Below are 20,149 nucleotides of genomic sequence, written 5' to 3'. Positions count from 1 at the left end.
GAAATGGCCACCAAACAGAATGCCCTGAGGAGACCGGAGACGGACAAATCGTTCTTTAAAGCTCCGATTTACATCTTCTCTCAGAATCACAAATCTGAACTCTCGGGCGAGCTGCGCGGGTCAATCTCGGGCCATCAACTTTCAATTAATTTTTTGACTGTGTCGTGCTTGACGCGACATGAATTTCAAGTCCGAATGTTGGCCAATTATAGATTTTCCAAAAGATCTGGGAAACTGCGTTTGGCATTTCACAGTTATTTCGGTGGTTGTAGCGTCGCTAATCTCCCCAAGGAGACGCAATTAGAACTCCGACGAAGGTTTGCAAAAGACGTCGAAAAAGTTTCAATCCTTGACTTTCCGAATCAGAAAGGGAAAATAATATAGATGACCCCTAAACTTTGGTATAATATGTAACATAATCCTAAATTTATAATTTATTCAATGTGATTCATGAATTATAGCGCAACTTGTAATATGATTTTTGAACTTTTAATTTGTTCAATATGATCCTTGAACTATTTTTATATAGTTTAGGGACTAAGTTGAACATGTTTTAAAAGTTCAGAGACCTTATTGTATATTGAGCTAAAGTTTATCAATTATATTAAATAAAATTATAAATTTAAAGCTAATATTACACATGGAGCTAAATTTCGAACACCATTAATGTAATTATCTCAATCAGAAAAAAGGCAAAGCGTCGCCCTTTAATGATGAGCTTTCCTTCGACTTTATTCGAGTGAAAAATGCCCCCAAAAAGTGACGGCACGAGTACAGCTCGATGAACTCCGAAGTCTTAAGTCGAGTGCTCCATCGCCGAACAGCGTTGACAAGATTGCACTTTCCTTGACTAAATTCCTAGTGGGATGTGCAACGGAGTCATCTAGAAATGTTCTTCAATGTCGGCCACTGATCCTAAATAATCTAAGCAATGCATCTTGTGGAATCTATTCGTGAAGTGAAGCGACGGATTATAACCGTCGAATGTTCCCGTGGAGTAAATAGTAAGTGAAGGAATCATTGATGAATCTCGAAACATATCTTTGCAAACAAGGACATGAACATTGAATAAAAGGACCTCTCTAATTTTCACCAACGCACCAAAGAGTTGGGTCGGAGTCGGATCGAACAAGAGACGCACAGTGTCAAGATCTGATCTACTTTCTCATCCAGTCGAATGCATTAGATAATGTGTTCATTTTTTTATGACCGCTTTACCTTATTGACCGCAACCTTTTGTATCAATTTCATTGCCATGATATATTTAGATGTGTTCACAAACCTGTTTATATGCTATAGGTCAGTATCTTTTACTGAAAATTGTGATGGAGCACGAGACCTGGCACTTCGAAAATACATATCAAAACCAGGCAAGACTAAACCCGCTCAAGCTCTCTAAACGGTAACGGCAGTAAAGACATCAAAAGCACGAGTCGACAATTCAGAACACTTCTGTAGTGAGTTCCAAGCTATCAAATGTAATAAGTCTCCACATAATACTAAGCATACCAAACCAAAACAACCAAAGTCACCTGAAATGCGTAATGTTTGGGGATACTTGGGGCAGCCATAGACCCCAGATAACAGCCAAGTACGCACCTATGTAACCGAACAATATAGGGGAACAAAAACTAGAGGCAGGTAAGATTTAATACCCTCGTCAAATAAAGTATTAGAGATAGCCAGTGCAAGATGTTCAACAACTGGATTGATCGATGAAAAGCCTAAATGTTTACTTTCAAAGCCAAAACAAAATCATGAGGAAAATTCCCATCCATGGATATTATGATAAGGACTAATACACTGCCATTCGAAAACAACGCGTCTCGAGCTCATTCGTCCTCCTGGCTGCGCAACCTGGCCAACTTGTTGGTAACAACAACGTCAAGTTGTGCTGCCCGCTCAACTATCTCCTTTCTCTTCCTGGTCGACACATTGTGCGCTATCTCAGCACAGTAGGTCCTGAAATCGAGTGAAGAGGCCGTGAGCAAGCAATCACAACTAAGATGGAGCAAATGTCAGATAGTTAACCACGTTAGTGTGGCTCTGTCGGAGAGCTCGATATGTAAGGACAAAAGAGGAGACATCAGCAACATACCTGTTGTGCATCATCAAAAGTTCCAGCTCACTGACATTGTGCACCACAAATTTCTTAAATCCATTAGGAAGATAATGGCGGGTCTTCTTGTCTGACCCATAACCAATGTTGGGCATCAAAGTGCATCCCTTGAACTTCCTCCTTACACGAGAATCAATACCCTTAGGCCTCCGCCAGTTCGTCTGCATACAAGAGATTCGTCAAAGAGATGACCTTATTCCCCTGGTACATCTATTCAGAGATTAAAAAATTGATGACAGATTGTCCCAATAATCTTCGTCTCAACAATTACAGCAGGGACAGTCATATTAAAAATCAGTCGCAAAATATCTTTCAGCAACTCAGAGCAAAGCAAATTCAATTCCCTTCGGGAGTATTAAGATTAGGCAAACAACCAGACAATACAAAATAATGAAACGAACAGAGAAAAACAATTTAATCGTTCCCACAAGTTATTTTCAAAAGAAAAGGACAAGCTGACATCAACAAACACAGCACCCTGTCTAAAGAAACATAGTCTCTTTTTTTTTTTTTCGGGGGGGCGCGGACTGAAGAAACATAGTTTAACTGCCCATTTTTCCATGATAAATTAGAGAAGACACAACACGATCCTGTATACAAAAATCAAATGAACAGCCTATATTTGCTCAGAGTGCCTCCAGGCTTCCATTGAGTGTACAAGTCATGACAGATTTCTCTGGTCAAATTCTAGAGCTGAGAACCTTTCAGCATATGCTGTCAACTGTATTGAGATATTTATGATAATGAACGTCGGAAAATATTTAGTGAACCCATCACAGACACAATAAATTCAGCAAACCATCAAAGCCTTTAAAAACCAACGGCCTTCAAGCATTAGAGCTTCAGGAAAAACCCACAAATCCCTAATCCCTACATGAAAAAGATTCGGCTTGCTAGCGTAACAACAAGACATTAACTGATGCCCTCATGGTTAGAAAATACAAAATGCACATTCTGTGCCATTTTCCATACCTTGACAGAAATCTTACGATCACTTTGAGGCCTCTTGAACTGCTTCACGCGCTTCTTCACGATCTTCTTGGATAGCAGAGGAACAGCCATTGCTTCTGTATCATTTTAACGCCAAAAGAGAAAAGGAAACAGACAATCAGCCCGGATAATCACCCTAGGCAATGCAACAATAGCCTACCCATAAAAACCACAGGAGAGCACCCTAGGTAAAAAGTCACTGGCTCAGAATCAATTGATTCAGCGACAGAGGATCACGATGCGATTCCAAATGGAGATCTCGGTAGCTAGAACTCAACTCGACGCAATCTAATTCATACTCCGCCGAGCAAGCACATCCTTATTCCTCACAAAAAACGCACGCTTGACAACAACAGCAACAATAACCTAGCTCGGGAGCTGAACGTAACTAGAAGGAACACCAAAACCGAACCAGAAGATCGATAACGCAAAATTAACATTCTACAGAACAAAAAAGCGGAACAAGTCGAGCCTTAACTAGGCAAACATACAAACTTCGTCAAGAGAGGGCGACAGACCTGAGGGAGACGACGCCGAGCTCTTCCGCTGTGAAATCCTAAAGAGAGAGGACGAGGAGGCAGCTAGGGTTTAGCGACCAGTTATATACGTTGGAGCAAGGGAGAAGGCTGAGTTCGTATATGTGATGGGCCTAAAGTTGGACCAAGCCCAATCATGTCAGCTGTGCTGGCCCACTCCGTTTTGGGCCCATTGCTCTGGAGTCAGTTAAAAGCCCACCTGTGAATGCCAGAACGAAGCGGCTATTTTCTTCTCCAGTTTTCAAATAATTTTTCGACCAAAAAAAAAAAAATTGTAGGTAGAAGTTCGCAATTAAAAGTTGATATCTTTAAACGAAATCCCGCATTTACATCTTTATATATAATTTTTCTATTGAAAAACAGTTATTATTGCAGACTACACCCTCACAGAAGAAAATTATAAGTGGAATTCCTAATTGACCAAATTATTACTTGCGCTATCTTATTCATTTCCACTCATAAAAGCCTGACTCTGCTCACATTGAAAATAAACAAGAAATGTCATATTAGCGGCCGAAAATTAACTCAGTCATGATAAAAAGAAATGGCAAACACATTTAAATTTGAATATTGTACCTACCTATATATTTTAGTCGGATATTATGGGAAAAAGTGTCAAAAAAGTCATAAACCTATTAAAATTAGTGTCAATTCAATTCTAAACCTTTTATTGATGCCAATTTTGTCTTATACTTTTTGCGCTTGTGCTAATTGAGTCTATCCTATCAATTTTGGCCTGAATGCACCGATGTGAACATCGGTGGTCCCATGTGGTATGGTTGACGCCGACGTACATATTTTATTTATATTTTTAAATAATTTTTTACTTTTTTTTCTACTGTTTTTTTTTCTTTTTATTGAGGGCTGGCAAGGGTTGCTGGCCAACCATTGCGGACCCCAGGTGGGGCCGCGACACCCTCGCCCAGGCTTGATGATCGCCGGCCCTCAATAAAAAAAAAAGTGTACAAAAAAAAAAAAAAAGAAAAACGAAAAAATCAAAAAATTATTAAATATGTTTTAAAAATACTAAAAATGTCAACGTCGGCGCCGGTCTTGCCACGTTAGACATCCGGAGTCCACATCGGCGATTATCGCCAAAATTGGCCGGTTGAACTCAATTGGCATAAATAGAAAAGATTTAGGACCGAATTGACATTAATACAATAAATTTAGAACTTTTTTGATGCTTTTCCCGACATTATGTTAATAAAATCCAAATAAATCAACAATTTACAACAAAATTTACTAAGGAAGAGAGTGATCAGTGTGACTCATTCTCTCTTTCATCACAATTCTCGACATGATGAATGATTATTATTATTATTGTATATGAGCGCACACTTGGGTACACGCATGCCGGAAATGAAGTCAAAAGTGAACACAAATATGGGACTAATATCCGACAATTAGGTCGAAAGACCTTTAAAATTCGAGCATACCACGAATTTTAAAAAAAATTGCAAACAAAATTCAAATAAACAAAAAACATAGTTCGCAGTGAATACTTGGTAAAGTAGTGATGACCGCGACTCCTCTTCACCGCCTAGTCGTTGGCCTGGAAATGAAGTCAGCAAAGAACATAAATGCGGGGACCAGATTGGCAAAAAGCAAAGTCAAATCCGCGCATCATGTTCTAACAACCGCAAGTAATTGAATACTACATCCCGAATATGGCACGTTTCTGAATTTGCTTACTAGATATTCTAATCCGATTTGGGCAGTACCCGAAAAATAAATGGATTCGGGATTCTTGGGGATCGTAGTTCAATTGGTTAGAGCACCGCCCCGGCTCACGTCCATCGGTCCGCGAGGCATTCAATGCGGACCTTGGCATTTAACTCTGGCTTTTCAGACGCACCTGGATTAAAAGGCCGTCTGGGCATTGCGCATGTCTTTGTTCTGGCTCTACTGGTGCATGTCTTCGAGCTACCTTCGCACTTTGTTCTGGTCTCTCAATCTCATACTGGTTCTTCTCTTTTCTCAAGGGCGAGAGGCTTGAGGTTTCGGTGGATTTCTTCATGGTAAGATTTTTTTTTTTTTTTCCTGTTGTTTCATTGTTTTCTGGGGACGACCCGCCAAAACACCGGTAATTTTGCCGATGTTCCCACCGATCTTTGGGGATCTTCGGGTGCCGATCACTTCCTGTGTCCGGTTTTTTACCGTGTGCTAAGTTAGGATGACCAGGAAACAGAATGAACCATCGACAAGCTTAAGTCGATGACAAGATCTATCTTTCTGTACTGATCTTGCTGTGAAGTGCAGGATACTGAAGTGAGAGCAAATGAGAGGGATGAATATGTGGATTGGAAAGGAAGGAAAGCTGATTCCGAGGAACACGGCGGCATAAGACCCGCATCGCTTACTTGTGGTAATTTATTTCATTTCGCGTCAAGACTCCTTTCGTATATGTACTAGGGCGACTAGTCATTTCTAGGGTGATCACCGGACAGGATCCTCTGAATTCCTAAAAGATACATCCTTTGAAAGTACAGTAGAAGGCCTCTCTCTTCATGCATGCATCAATTGAAATGCATCTGTCAAAATTCTATGTAATTTTGGGACACTACATGTCCTTCAGAATGAGTTCTTGCTCAAGTGCTTTGATTTTTGGGGCATGTCTAGCGGTGGAAGTGCTGGAGAACATGGTGTTCCTGTCAAATGGCTCAAACTTTGTGGCCTACTTCATAGGGACAATGCATTACCCGACCGCCGTCGCTGCAAACATGGTCACCAACTTCATGGGCACCTCCTTCCTCCTCACCATCTTTGCGGGCTTCATCAGCGACTCCTTCCTCACCAGATTCGTGACCTTTGCCGTCTCTTGCACCGTCGAATTGCTGGTACGGTTAAATGGTTGCTGATTTAATTGAACCAGAAAGCTCTAAGGCCGAAGCTATCGCAAATTCGAGTACATTTAACTTGATTGTTTGCCCAGAATATGCATGTGAGATGGTGCAAATTTTGCTCTATAGGGACTAATCGTGCTGACAATTCAAGCTCACTCCAAATCACTCCAACCTCCAGACCACAGAAGACCCAACAAGTACCAAGCTGCTGTCCTCTATTTTGGCCTCTACGCGATGGCCACCGGAGTCGGCGGGATCAAGGCGTCTCTGCCCACGCACGGCGCCGACCAACTAGACCATGGCAATCAGAGGCTTGTCTCTGCCTTCTTCAATTGGTTCTTCTTCTCCTTGTGCACCGGCGGCCTCGTGACGGCGACCGTCATGGTCTGGGTGGAGGAGAACTTGGGCTGGCGTTGGAGCTTCAAGATATCGATCGCAGCTTTGTGCTTGGCTCTCCTCATTTTCGTGTCCGGGCTTCGCCTCTACCGGTACAAGCTTCCCCGAGGAAGTGCATTCGCCAGAATTTTCAAGGTGACAAGCATGGTGGATTCATCATCGCCGCGCCGCTGATTAACGATTATTACCAAACGAAACACACTTGATGCTTGTGTTCATATTCTGTTAAACTGATACCGCTTTTACTCCTCTTAATAAGGTACTCGCATCGACGGCCCGGAATCAGAAAGCTTCCTTGGCAGAGAGATCCAGAAGAACTGGTGTAAACTCAGAAGTCAATACATTTGCAGCGAATGGAAGGCTTCCCAAAAAGTTTAAGTAAGATTAAGTTGTTATCATTCTTCGACGAGGCTCGATTAATTCCCCTCTTGTACAAAGATCGAGCAAGTACGAATCGGCATTTCTCGTTATCGCCTAATCGAATCGGCTGGATTAGATTATGCTCTTGGAAAACACTCAAAAGCTGCCTCATTTCGCCAATTGATCCATATAACAAAGTCTTTGTCGTTGATGATCTGCAGGTTCCTGGACAAAGCACTGGCCGATGACACAGTAAGCGCGAGCGAGGTCGAAGAGACGAGGGCCTTCTTCGGACTAATTCCAATTTTCGCAAGCACAATCTTGATGAACTGTTGCCTAGCTCAGCTCCAGACCTTCTCCGTCGAGCAAGGCTCCGTCATGGACAGAATGATCCGCAACTTCAAAATCCCAACTCAATCCCTCACCGTCCTCCCCTTGACCATCATGCTCGCCTCGATCCCGGTTTACGAGCGCTTCCGCGGAGTGCTCGGGGACAAGCAACGCGCGAGAGCGGGCAGGATCTTCGAGCCGCTGCCGAGGATCGGGCTCGGCCTGGCCCTCGCGTCCTTGTCTATGGCCATCGCCGCGGCCGTCGAGGTCAAGAGGCGTGGGGCCGCTGCCAACGGGGTCGTGCTGTCCGTGTTCTGGCTCGCGTGGCAGTACTTGCTGATCGGGGTGTCGGACATGCTCACGCTGGGTGGGATGCTCGAGTTCTTCTACTCCCGGGCGCCGGGGAGCATGAGGAGCGCGTGCACCGCGCTTGCGTGGTGCTCGACCTCGATGGGGTACTTCCTGAGCTCGGCGCTGGTGTCCGCGATCAACTCGGCGAGCGGGAGGTTCGGGAGGGAGTGGCTCGGAGGGAACGATTTGAATCGGGCACGTTTGGATCTGTATTACGCCCTCCTCTGCGTTCTTAATTTCCTTAATCTCCTGAATTACATCTTCTGGGCCAAGATGTATTGAGATCCAAAAATCGGTTTGGACATATAAGTTAGTGATTAAATAAACTTAAGATCTAATCCTGATTCATAGCCGAAAAATATTTGGAAGATTTCTTACATTCATAGCATCTCTAGTGCAAAATTTATCATGTTTATCTCAAACACGCGCCACGGATGATTTTATTGTCCTGGCTATGAAAAGCGGATTTTTTTCGTGGTAATAGAATTTTGAAAGAATTATCAATAATCAAAAACTAGTTGGTAAGTTAATCCGGTAAAAGCTAGTAAATCGCTCTAATTGAGGTTTTTTTTGTTGAAATAACAACATCATCCCGCTCTAATTAAGGTTTTTTTTTTCCCGAAATAACAACATCATTGCGCTTTAATTAAGGCGTGTGCTGAGAAATGTAAAAAGGTGTTGGCAAATTAAAAAATAATTAAGCGTAAATAAAACTCAAATGAGGATTAGTAATTGGAGAAAATCATACAAATTTAGACTGGTAATCTTGCAAAAAAAAAGTCATAAATTAAGGGGTTGCTGATTAAAAAAGATAGTGACTAAATATAAAATAGAGTAATTCTTTAAAAAAAAAAAAAGAGACAACTAAACATGGGTAACTGACTCATATATAATTTGATAGCCTTAAACAAATTGATAATTTAATCTAACAAAAAGTGGTAAATCGCTCTTGTCTATCTTTTTTTTTTTTTTTTTTGGTTCATTTAAGAGTCCAGAAGTTTGAAATTTTGATAAGTTATGCAAACAAAGCTCGGAAAATTAGTACAAAAATTGTTGTTTTCTACAACTTATATATGATTTTGATTATTTCATAAAAGTACTAATAAGTTGCCGATAAATTTTGTGAAAAAAGAGAAGTTATTAATCTTTTTTGCCAATAATTTTACGTTAGTTACCAAGACTTACCGCGAATAACCTTAATTTTTTTCGAGACGAAATAATATTAGTATTAAGTTCGTCTGTTCTGTAATAAACAGACTCTTGATGTCGGTCCAGCGAACATCATCGTTGCAAGCACGTGCCAACTTTTTGTGTTGTCGGAATCCTGCACAATCGGCCCCAATCATATATCCTCTCTAATTTTATTTTATTTTTCTTGTCGTCATGATACGATTTCTTATTTATATAGCCGGCTAGGCGGAAGACATTTCTTTCTTTGGGCCCGCGCGACCCAATTATTCACAGAGTTTGCAGTTCTTGGACAAATTTAAGTCTCAAATGAAAAAAATTAACACCGGTGCTTCGCGAGCTTTGATACACTATATGATGTCATTTTTGAATATTTCGTTTGTTCAATACGGTCCATAAACTTTCATTCATTGATGGACCGTATTGAACGGATATGCATGCATTCAATTAATTAAAGTCCGACGCACTCTCAACCCCGAGCCGTTCGATGTGGATTTCTAGCTCCATAACTCGACAAGAAAATTACCAAAAAAAAATATGAGTCTATTACAATTGTATCAATTCATTCATAAACTTTTTTCTTTTTTCAATTGAATCATAAACCTCTTTGCATTTATACGAATTCAGTCCATATTAACATGGCGCGGTCGATATAACGTGAATAATTTTAAATAATATGTTAATGTTTTCAAGTTTTATTTAATTTTTTTACTTTTTATTTTCTTTTTCCTTTTTTCTAGTCGACCTCACCGGCCCTCGCCTCTGGCTGATCGCTGAGGAATAAGGAAGGGAAGAAAAAAAGAAGAAGTGAAAGCTTGGTCCACCTCGTCAGCCCTCGCATCTAGTTGGTCGCCGACAAATAAAGAGGAAAAGGTTAGAGAGAGAAAGAATAAATAAATAAAAATCTGAAAATATATTAAAAATTGTGCTTGTCGATGCCACATCAGCAACGGTCACTCCACATTAGCGACTTTCGAAAAAATTTGGCCAAATTAAGTTAATAGGCACAAATATGCAAGGTTTGGACTCAATTGATAAAAAAAAAAAGAATATATAACTAAATTGATATAATTATAATAAATTTAAGAATTTTTTTGGTAATTCTCCTTAACTTGATCGTCCGACTTCCAAAATCAATCTGATCTTTCTCTTTGCTCCATGGCATGCAACCACATGAGCACGGTGTGGCCCATCATTCCTGGTAAACCATGTGCAACATATTACTGTGAACGTGCTTAATCTTGCCTTAAACATCATTATAATCGCTAATAATGTCTATTTCTTCGCATCTAAAGCTGTCCTCTTTTCACCTTTATTTGGGTCCACGTTGCATTATTCCCGACAACTAGGTCGAGAATTAGTGGGGACGCCCTAACTTGATTAAATACACGGGGCCCACTTATTCCTCCTTCCTCGTATGAAAACACGGGTCCCACTCATTATTTTGATATAGCGAATAAAAGTAATTAGTAAATTAATATATTTTAGGCTCTATTTATTTTACAAAAAATAACTCATTTCTGAAAAATATCTGTTAGCAAGTTAAATTTTAGGAAAATAACTATATTTTTTGGTACTTTATTGAGACCTGAAAATAAATTGAAAAATATTTGTTGTGGTGGGCACGGAAGAAGTAAAACAAGAGAGAGAAAAATCAAACAAAAAAATATAAGAGGTTGAAAAAAAATAAGAGAAAAATGAAAAATAAATAAAAATAGAAGGAATGTGAAGGAGTCAAGGGAAGAAATATGAGGGGAAATATTTTTTCCATGGGTGAAAAATATTTTTCTAAACTCGCTTATTTTTTTGTGAACTAAATGACGGTTGAGATAATCGAGATATCAAATGAGAGTATGAAGTTTAGTACGTATACCGATTGAACGCAATAATTTCTCGAACTTAAAGTGATCAATTTCTCCTTATAAGAACTTAATCAGATTGAGCTTCGGCGTCATGAGGTGATAGGCTTCCGATCGTGTATTGTTGAGATTAAAAACCTCTTAAAATTAGACGATGAACGAGTATATCCACATTTATATATAATTATATACAATGGTTCACCTAAAACTCTCCAATGAATAAACCATACGTGAAACGCCCCCAACATTTGTTTTCACTATATATTCATGCTCCCACCTTCCCCACGCAGCTAAAACCAACCCAAAACACACAACCTTCCACCGAAAAATGGCCGCCGATGCCGCCGCCGCCACCGCTTTTCTCTTCATTCTCCTTTCACTCATCACCCCCTCTCTCGGTCTGACCTGCAACCCCCACCCCTCCTTCCCCAACAACAGGACTTACTCCAGCTGCACCGCCCTCCCCCACCTCAACGCCACCCTCCACTTCACCTTCGACCCCTCCAACTCCTCCCTCTCCCTCGCTTTCTCCGCCGCGCGGCCCTCCTCCTCCCCCGGTGGCGGCGGAGGCGGATGGGTCGCCTGGGCCATCAACCCGACCTCCACCGGCATGGTTGGAGCGCAAGCACTGATGGCGCTCAAGAGCTCCGCCGGCTCAGTCGTTGCCAAGACCTTCAACATCTCCTCGTACCACTCCATTGCCGAGTCCAAGCTGTCGTTCGACGTGTGGCACCTGAGCGCCGACGAGGCCAGCGGGACCATGAGGTTGTTCGCATCAGTGAAGGTTCCGGCAGGCTCAAGGAGCCTGAATCAGGTGTGGCAAGTGGGCAGTGCAGTCGATGGAACGAGGCCGAGGATCCACGACATGGCAGATGCCAACAAGGACGCCAAGGCGACCCTAGTGCTGGCGGCGGCTGGGAGCAGTATTGGTGGTTCTCCGGCGGTTTCTCCGGTACCGGCGCCGGCCAGTGGGGTTTCAAGGGTTGGGGAGGCGAGTACCGCTGCTACTGCTTTCTTGGTCTTGAGCTTGGTTTTTCTAGGCAGTAGTTACTTCGGGCTTTACTAAATGTTTCTTTCGTGACAATATAGATGTTCTTCAATTAAATTTGAGAGACAGTTTTTTTATTTTGCATAATATTTTCTTGATATCATCGCTATATTTTTTTTCTTTGCTAGAATAAACAGGTATTTCTCTCAATTAAAAAAAGAAAAAGAAAAAAAAAGAGAAATAGGATTAAATGTAATCCAGTCGACTAAATTCGGTTCAATACTTGAATTAGACCCGCACTAGCAAAGTATGAAACTCGCTTCGATCTTGATTGGGCTCGACCTCTGAAGCCCGGACAACTCGATTAAGCTTTCAATAAAATTGCGCTTGTCTCGTTTGGGCTAGACTTGATTGGGCGATCAATTTTTGTCTAATCTCGAGCTTAGTTAAGCTCAAATTCAACCTCGAGATTGCATTTGTTTAGCAAATAGGGGTGTTAACGGGCCAGGTCTCTTTTCGGCCTGAATCGGCCCGAAAATAAACAAGACCTAGCTCGGCCTCTCTCGAGCCCGAATTACATATACCCCAACTCTTCGGGTCGGTTTTTTTTCCTTTTTTTGGAATCAAAAGCACTTGACAAGCCCGTCAAATGAAAGAATATAAAAAAAAAAAAAATTAAATTAAAAAAAAAAGTGGGTGTCAAAAAAGCCGAAGCAAGCCCGACCTGAGCCTTACTCGAATAGTACCGATGCCCGGCTCGAAAAGGCTCGAAAAATTAGGTGAATTTTCGGGCCGGGCCAAGTCGTGTCCGACCGGCTCTTGCTTTTTTGACACCCCTAATAGCAAAAAATGCCTTGAAATTGAAAAGCAATAGTGTCTATTTGCATAATTATAACAAGAAGTTTACATACAATTAAACTATGTAAAATGCAAATACTCCATCAAGCTTACAAGCTATTCAAGCAAAGTATTTTCAAGTTCGACTCGACCAAGGTGCTTGAGCTACCTCAAAACTTGACTCGATCTCGAAAAGAATTGAGTTCGAGCTCAAGGAATTCGTAAATAGCTTAATTCACTTGCGTCCCTACCGAACAAATGTGCATGATTAGACCATGTTCATGTTAAATAATCACTCACTCACACATGGATGAGTTAAATATTCATGAGTCGCGTAATTCATCAAAAGTTTTGAGATTAAATTGGCAAAATTGTAAAATTTAGGATTGAATCGCTATTCATACAATAATTTCAAGAATTGACTCCGGACACAATGAATGGAAAATGCATGATGTTGGTGTAAAGCTTGCGGAACGTTGGACTCATGATTTGTTGGTGCTGGATCTTTTACACATGCTCTGCCTGCTTTGCTTGGTGGTCCAACCCATGTCTTCAGCACGACACCGGCGTTTTGAAATTTAAAGGTGGTTGCTCTATTTTGCATCATACCATTCGAACATGCTCAATTGGACGGCCTGGCCGGCCTGGCCTAAAAGTCCTTTGCCCGAGCCCGGGCAGTAGCAAAGGCTCGTAAGGGGAATTGCTTGCTCAGTGCCATCTATATCACCGGAAGATTGGACCTAGCTGTAGGAAGATTGCTATATTTCTTCACTATGAACCCTTGTAAGCACGTGTTATTTTCTCAAGTCGCTCAATTCAAAGTTCAATAAGAATTGATAAGCTATAACTATCTCCGAGTGCATCGGTTATGACCGTAGACGAGTTGTAAACTCGAGAGAAGTGAGCGTTTCCATTAGGTCATCTCTCACGTGTCCAGATAAGAGAATGTCATCTCTTTCAAGTCATTCGTCTTGTGAAAATGCGTGAAGTTTCGGATATCATTTAGGCGGTCAATATTTGTCACGTCCCGAACATGCTAAAACTCAAGTCAAACAAACTACACGAATTTCTTTTTGCGAACCAAATTGTCCATTCGCCTCAATTGCTTCGTTGACTTCGATTTCCAAACCACGTCAATTTGATATAGACATGACAGACAGCGTCGCAAACTTTTGCTTTTCATGTCTTGTCTTTAGCAAACGGTGCTTTCCTAGTAGCCCAACCACTGTCATGAAAACTTAGAGCACTCATTAATTTGCTATAGTTGACCAATACATTGCCGTTTCTTCATTGATCTTAGGCATGAGAAGGACCAAATTGAAAAAAACATTAAAAAAGAGAGTAAAAAATGACAAAAGGAAAAGGCGAATTGTTCGGATTTTAACTCTTTCTCGTATTCAGGGAGTGCTGAACTATGTCTATATGTCTACTCCAAAGGTTGGGCCAACAAAGACAAATGAACTTGAGATGTTTCGTCGATCTACATTCACCTAATGAATTTGACATGAAGTTGTGATTCAATATAATTATCTGCTAAGAGCTTTAATTAAAAAAATTGAAAAAAGTACAATAGTGAAATTTAAATTGAATTTTCTTTTTAATACGACGGAAAATACATGAGTAATACCAACATAAAATTTAGGACGAATGATGAATAAAATAAACTTCACCTAACTTTTCAGCCGGTTAGCCACTATTGAAGCAAGTTAAGCTACTTTATCTACCTTGCGAATGGAGCCGCTCAGTCTCTAGTCAAACTTTCGCTTGCTTTTATCTTGTTGTTGTTCCCCTTTGGCCAGATCCAGATTCTCCGAGGTTCTCTGATCTCTTGAGTCTGAGTAACTCCTGGCTTAGGAATGGCTTCCCATAGCTCCTATGATAGTGGCTACAGTCTCCTAAATATAGTCAAGGTAGTCATGCTACCCTTAGATAGAATATAGAGTCAAGGTACAAAGCAAGTAATTCAAGCTTAGTTCGACTTTGATCTTCTTGAAATGGGGTTTCATTTGCACCCATCTTGAATTAGCTAAGGATAATAAGGTTTCTTTTAAAGCCTTTCCGTCCATAATTTGAGCAAGGAGTGGAGCAAGTGGAGTGGCCAATAAAATTGTAGCTCATTGACTCATAAACGATTCGAATCCGATCATTAATTGGTCCATATGATCTCACTAAAATTTTGAGAAATCGGTTAACAAGGAGTTGAATCAGAACTCGATGGATAGACCAATCTTAGGTTCGAATTACTTTCAAGTATAGGCCAACCACGGATCGGCTGAATTTTGACTTACCGGGCCAAATCGATATCATTTAGTAATTTATTTTTTTACAAAAAGTTCAAAATCTCTCCATAACTTAAGAGAACGCAAACAAAGTAATTCGGTCTTGACATTTAAAAAAAAAGTGTAAGATTTTGTAAGATCATTATCAATTGTTCTAAAAATTTAAGCTGTTAAATGAATGCGTAGTTTGATATTTAATACGATGTCACTCCCCTCATGCTTAGTATGGTTTTTAACTAGCATTAAGCGTGAAAATTAATCGAGGAGGCAAATGAGGCTTTGATATTATGTGAGGTTTTATGTGATCGTTGCCGGTCTATCAATCGTTTTATATAAAAGAAAAATTGGCCAAAAAGTAAACCCACTGCATTTAACAGAGCTCCTCAATTTGTTTGGGCTCCAGCGGAATAAGTTTCAAATTTTTTTCTCGGGCTCGACGCAGCTGCATAAACATTTTGCAAGGCGAAAGCATGGGCCCCACATAAATCGCAACGACAGTATTTTTCCCCCTTTTATTTTATTTTTTTGGCAACGACAGTATCTTCCCAAGCTGGTCCATCCTCACGCGCGGCTGGTTGCGAACCTCAGACTCGACAGTCTCTTTCGCTTTTGGTTATGCGTTTCGTTTTCCGTTCAGGTTTTACAAGACGAGACGGCCGTGTCCGAGGAGTCCCCCGACAAGTCCCACGAATCAGGTCGGAGACCGGCCACCGTTTTGATTTAACAAACCCATAAATCTTTTTTTTTCAAATTAAGCTTTGGGATGGATTTAAATAAACTCTTTAAACTTCTACGTTTAAATTTTGGGACGTAAAATTTATGAGTATTTTTTAAAATGAAAAAAAAAAAAATCATTTTTTGAAAAAGGTAAATTACACATCATTTTCGCATTTGAACGAGTCAACGGAGCTTCGGCTCGCATAACAGGATGATTAGGAACGGCGCCCCGCTCGGTCACGTGCCGATTCTGTCCTTTTTTGCGGCCTTTCGAGCTTTGCTGCGATTGCACGTGTTGCGCGTGATTTCTTTTTGGATTCCGGTCCATCTTGTTTGCATTTCGCGAGGAGGTAATTATTGAAGCCTCGTCCCGGGACGCGGGGGATTATTTTATTTAAAGGCATACCGCTAATTTTTCTCTTTTGGCCACAAAAGATACCGTTAACTGCACAGTGATCCATTGCTTTTGGAAACGAAATTATACCTTAATTTTTAATTGAAAAGGCCACCAAAAATTTCCAATTATGCTTGACACATTTATTTTTAATTTTTTTTTCTATAACATCAAAAATTCCAAACTTGTAGCTCTTTGACACATTCAATATCCGTTAAGGTTCCATCAATGAGCACCGTTAAGAATCTGCCTATATGGATGCTAGAAATCAAATGGTGTTGACATGTGGCGCCCACATGACTTGATTGAAAATGTGAAATAATAACGACGCTATTTTTGACTAAAAAAAACATTTGACCTAATATTGATGGGCAGTAAAAGTGTCACATTAATACAAGTTTGGGATTTTTCATGTCACAAAAAAATTTAGGATAAATTTGTCACATTGGACATAATTTCGAGCTTTGGACGTCACAAAAAAAGTTTAGAATAAATGTGTCATAGTGGGCATTATTTGGGGGGATAATTCCAAATAAGGCCTAAAGTACCTTTATTTTCTAAAAGAATGGATTGAAGTGGATCTTTTTTAAATAAAGACCTTAAAGTGTTTTCATTATTTTAAAGAAAGGCTTGATAAAGGGTATTTTCGTCATTTATATTTTTTGAATTATTTTTCTTTTCTTTTTATGTCTTTTTTCCTTCCTTTTCGCCGATGGCTGGTCTCAAGCAATGGCCGGTCACCAGCAAGGGCCGGGCCAGGCCGCCCTCACCGGCCGCCACAAAGGAAAAGTAAAAAGAAATGGGAAAAATGACGAGAATAAAATCAAAAAAAAAAAATCAAAAGAAAAAGTAAATGACGAAAATGTCACTGGTCAAACCTTTCTTTGAAATAACAATGGCACTTCAAGCTTTTATTTAAAATAAGTTCAACTCCAAGCACTTATTTAAGAAAATGAGGATAATTTAAGCCTTTATTTGGAACTTTTTCAAATTTGGGGGTTTTGCCAGCTTTTTCTCAACTTTCCATTAATGAAACAAAAACTTTATATCAACATGTTCAATCCTCAATGTCTTGGAAACAAATTTTCCCTAGATAATTTTTTCGATCGGGGTTTTTTCGCGGTCCTGTAACAACTAATCCATCGGCCTAAAAGTACTCTACGTTAATACGTATCATCGTACCCTTTTAGGTATAAAATACTACAAACGCTTGCCATGAATTACCAAGATTTGTTTGTTTCTCGTGCCCGTTTCGGTAAGGCCACGACCACTCAAAAATTTTGCTTCCGGTCCCAAAAATTACTCAGAAATTTGCAATCTCCCCCCCGTCCCCAGTCAAACTTCAACTTCCTAAAGTAGGTTTGGTCCCATTCTCCTTCTTCTCCTTTTTTTTGGGGGTGGGGCTTTTTTATTTTCCACGTCATCTTCATGTTCGTCCTTCTATAAAGCCCTCTCTCTCTCTCTCTCCTGTCTGAACTGTTAGTTCACACACACACACACTCTCTCAGAGCCCACGCCAACCCTCTCTCTCTCTCTCTCCCTCCCGCTCATCAATGGCTTCCTCTTCTCTGCAACTCCTCCTCCCCCCCGTGGTCCTCCTCTTCCTCCTCATCGCACCCGCCGCCGACTCCCTCACGTGCTCCTCCCAGAAGCTCACCAACAACGCCCTCTACACCACCTGCCTCGACCTCCCCGCCCTCGCCGCCTCCCTCCACTTCTCCTACGACGCCTCCAACTCCTCCGCCGCCGTCGCCTTCGTTGCCGCCCCGTCCACCGGCGAGTCCGGCTGGGTCTCCTGGGCCCTCAACCCCACCGCCACTGGCATGCTCGGCTCCCAGGCCCTCATCGCCTTCCGCGACGCCGGCGCCATGACCGTGAAGACCTACAACGTCTCGTCGTACGCCTCCGTGGAGGAGTCCCCGATCGCGTACGAGACGTGGGACCGGACCGCCGAGTACAACTCGGCCGACGGCACGATGAGGATCTACGCGAAGATCAAGGTGTCCGCAGCCGATGCGGCGAAGCTGAACCAGGTGTGGCAGGTGGGGTCGAGCGTGACGAACGGCGTGCCGGACAAGCACCCGATGGGGCAGGGCAACTTGCAGTCGAAGGGTACGCTCGATTTGGTCGCCGGGCAGAGTACGAGCAGCGGAGGCGGTGGATCCAGGACCAAGAAGAAGAATGTGAGCTCGTGCTTTTGTTATTTACCCTCCTATATTTGTTCTGCCTTTTTCGGTTTTTTTTGGCAGATTCATTTGATTTTTCCTTTCCCCTGTTGATTGTGCTGGGTTCAGCGAGATTTTGCGCTCATACAATTTTGTTTTTTTTTTTAACTCTTCTTCCTCTTATCAAGATATGAATGGGCAGATCTGAGGTGGGTTTCTCATGGTTGGGATTGGGATGTTTATAGAGACTTTCTAGGAGAGATTCTTCATCTGTGTCCGTCTTTCATGATCAGAGAGGAGGAGAATCTTTTTCTTTCTTTTCTGCTTTTTGCAAGTGCCCATAAGCGGGCGAAGAAGAAGAGGATATCTGCTTAGATTACGGCTCAAGAATAGAGATTTGACTGTCGATTTTTCTTCTTTTTTTTGGATTGCTAGTCTTGCAATAGAGAGAGGAACAGACAAGTTCATATTCCGTTGCTACAATCTGAGGAAAGCTCAGCTGTGAATGAATTGCTATCCTGTGTTGTGTTGATTTGGGATTTCGTTTACTAGAAACGAATTGTTTTAGAATATGTCGGATTTGGATGTTCTGTTTTCTTATTGTGGATGAGTGAGATTAATCATGTATGTAGTTCTAGACTTCTAGTCCATGCGGTGACACTGATGTTATCTCTTTCACATTCGTCAGATCCATGGAATTCTCAATGCTGTGAGCTGGGGGATCATGTTCCCGATCGGAGCCATGATTGCGAGGTACGTGAGGACCTTCCCGTCCGCCGACCCGGCGTGGTTCTATCTCCACGTCTCTTGCCAGTTCTCGGCCTATGTGATCGGGGTCGCCGGTTGGGGAACCGGCATGAAGCTGGGCAGCGAATCTAAGGGAATCCAGTACCACGGTCACCGGAATATCGGGATCGCTCTCTTCTCTCTGGCGACGGTGCAGGTAGATTCCCTGTCCTAACATCGATGTAATTCCTTTTTGGTTCATTTTTTTGGACTGGTTTTGAGTTGCGTCTTGTTATGATCGGGACGACATCGACCTGTCTAGAGAGAATCCTATCCCAAAAAAGAAATAGACCCTCAAAATGGACTGGTATGGATTGATGTTTATCTATACACGACCTTAGAAATCTTCAAGAACTGCAAGTTGCGGAGAAACTCCGCGAATTCTATATGCAGATATTTGCGACTCTTGCTGATGCAGAGCGAGAGCTGAGGTCTGTAATTTTGTGCTGCTGTGCTTGTCGATTGTGTCTGATGTTGATTTCTCTGTCTTTGTCTGGGCAGATCTTTGCGTTGTTCCTGAGACCGAATAAGGACCACAAGTACCGGTTCTACTGGAACTTCTACCACCATGGCCTCGGGTACACCATCCTTGTCCTTGGCATCCTCAATGTGTTCAAAGGCCTCCACATCCTGCAGCCGGACAACAAGTGGAAATCAGCGTACATCATCTTCATATCGGCGCTGGGTGGAGTGGCCGTGCTGTTGGAGCTGGTGACGTGGATCGTCGTCCTGAAGAGGAGGTGGAGTAAGCCCACGAAGCCCTACGATGGGTACAACAACGGACAAGAGAGGCAACAACCGCTCGCCATATAACCAACGAAGCAGAGCACCAGTATCGATTTAGGTTATGTAGGATCCGCTGCTCCTCGCGTACAGAAACCCTCACGAGCCTTCTTATCTACTGCAGAATCTTCTCTGTTTGTTCCTCATGCGTAGCTCTAGCCTGTATAATGAGACTTGTTTGACGCAGGGTTATTTTTTGGTAATATATTGCACAGGTGGTTTGGT

General features: G+C 41.7%; 4 protein-coding genes across 5 annotated transcripts; 3 read left to right on the top strand and 1 right to left on the bottom strand.

Moving 5' to 3' along the window:
• Window positions 1-1,632: 1,632 nt before the first annotated feature.
• On the bottom strand, window positions 1,633-3,750 carry LOC115753320 (60S ribosomal protein L32-1). The gene is made up of 4 exons (XM_030691889.2): window positions 3,628-3,750; window positions 3,092-3,186; window positions 2,099-2,280; window positions 1,633-1,962 (listed from the first exon to the last, which is right to left on the bottom strand). The coding sequence occupies exons 2-4, from the start codon at window positions 3,179-3,181 to the stop codon at window positions 1,833-1,835; spliced, it is 402 nt and encodes a 133-aa protein (XP_030547749.1). The 5' UTR covers window positions 3,182-3,186; window positions 3,628-3,750; the 3' UTR covers window positions 1,633-1,832.
• Window positions 3,751-5,431: 1,681 nt separating this feature from the next.
• Window positions 5,432-8,302, top strand: LOC115753317 (protein NRT1/ PTR FAMILY 4.2-like). Its single transcript, XM_030691886.2, has 7 exons — window positions 5,432-5,556; window positions 5,631-5,666; window positions 5,908-6,013; window positions 6,268-6,485; window positions 6,618-7,022; window positions 7,147-7,265; window positions 7,469-8,302. Exons 1-7 carry the CDS (start codon window positions 5,464-5,466, stop codon window positions 8,208-8,210), a joined length of 1,719 nt encoding a protein of 572 aa, XP_030547746.2. The 5' UTR covers window positions 5,432-5,463; the 3' UTR covers window positions 8,211-8,302.
• A 2,909-nt stretch (window positions 8,303-11,211) lies between these two features.
• LOC115753319 (auxin-induced in root cultures protein 12-like) lies at window positions 11,212-12,863 on the top strand. Of its 2 annotated transcripts, XR_007199202.1 has the most exons (3): window positions 11,212-12,077; window positions 12,389-12,451; window positions 12,811-12,863. XR_007199202.1 is itself a non-coding variant. In XM_030691888.2 (2 exons), the coding sequence occupies exon 1, from the start codon at window positions 11,304-11,306 to the stop codon at window positions 12,039-12,041; it is 738 nt and encodes a 245-aa protein (XP_030547748.1). In that variant the 5' UTR covers window positions 11,212-11,303; the 3' UTR covers window positions 12,042-12,071; window positions 12,383-12,451. The 2 variants fall into 2 exon arrangements, 1 of the variants encoding a protein (XP_030547748.1); XM_030691888.2 differs by lacking the exon at window positions 12,811-12,863 and having other exon boundaries at window positions 11,212-12,071; window positions 12,383-12,451.
• A 4,812-nt stretch (window positions 12,864-17,675) lies between these two features.
• Window positions 17,676-20,149, top strand: LOC115753318 (cytochrome b561 and DOMON domain-containing protein At4g12980-like). The gene is made up of 3 exons (XM_030691887.2): window positions 17,676-18,373; window positions 19,044-19,298; window positions 19,643-20,149. Exons 1-3 carry the CDS (start codon window positions 17,744-17,746, stop codon window positions 19,952-19,954), a joined length of 1,197 nt encoding a protein of 398 aa, XP_030547747.2. The 5' UTR covers window positions 17,676-17,743; the 3' UTR covers window positions 19,955-20,149.

This window comes from Rhodamnia argentea, chromosome 1 (assembly GCF_020921035.1).
Source record: "Rhodamnia argentea isolate NSW1041297 chromosome 1, ASM2092103v1, whole genome shotgun sequence".
Classification (NCBI taxonomy): Eukaryota; Viridiplantae; Streptophyta; class Magnoliopsida; order Myrtales; family Myrtaceae; genus Rhodamnia; species Rhodamnia argentea.
The sequence above is the reverse complement of the archived record's forward strand: the minus strand, read 5'-3'. Positions and strand labels throughout refer to the sequence as shown.

What these genes read in the sequence shown, in the direction of transcription:
- LOC115753320 (XM_030691889.2), bottom strand. Translation starts at nt 3,181, where the DNA reads ATGGCTGTTCCTCTGCTATCCAAGAAGATCGTGAAGAAGCGCGTGAAG. An exon ending in ATCGTAAGATTTCTGTCAAG is followed by an intron (nt 2,281 to 3,091) that starts GTATGGAAAATG and finishes TCTTGTATGCAG; the next exon opens with ACGAACTGGCGGAGGCCTAA. An exon ending in CTTTTGATGATGCACAACAG is followed by an intron (nt 1,963 to 2,098) that starts GTATGTTGCTGA and finishes ACTCGATTTCAG; the next exon opens with GACCTACTGTGCTGAGATAG.
- LOC115753317 (XM_030691886.2), top strand. Translation starts at nt 5,464, where the DNA reads ATGCGGACCTTGGCATTTAACTCTGGCTTTTCAGACGCACCTGGATTA. An exon ending in TCTTTGTTCTGGCTCTACTG is followed by an intron (nt 5,557 to 5,630) that starts GTGCATGTCTTC and finishes TCTTTTCTCAAG; the next exon opens with GGCGAGAGGCTTGAGGTTTC. An exon ending in AGGCTTCCCAAAAAGTTTAA is followed by an intron (nt 7,266 to 7,468) that starts GTAAGATTAAGT and finishes GATGATCTGCAG; the next exon opens with GTTCCTGGACAAAGCACTGG.
- LOC115753318 (XM_030691887.2), top strand. Translation starts at nt 17,744, where the DNA reads ATGGCTTCCTCTTCTCTGCAACTCCTCCTCCCCCCCGTGGTCCTCCTC. An exon ending in CCAGGACCAAGAAGAAGAAT is followed by an intron (nt 18,374 to 19,043) that starts GTGAGCTCGTGC and finishes CACATTCGTCAG; the next exon opens with ATCCATGGAATTCTCAATGC. An exon ending in TCTCTCTGGCGACGGTGCAG is followed by an intron (nt 19,299 to 19,642) that starts GTAGATTCCCTG and finishes TTGTCTGGGCAG; the next exon opens with ATCTTTGCGTTGTTCCTGAG.
- LOC115753319 (XM_030691888.2), top strand. Translation starts at nt 11,304, where the DNA reads ATGGCCGCCGATGCCGCCGCCGCCACCGCTTTTCTCTTCATTCTCCTT.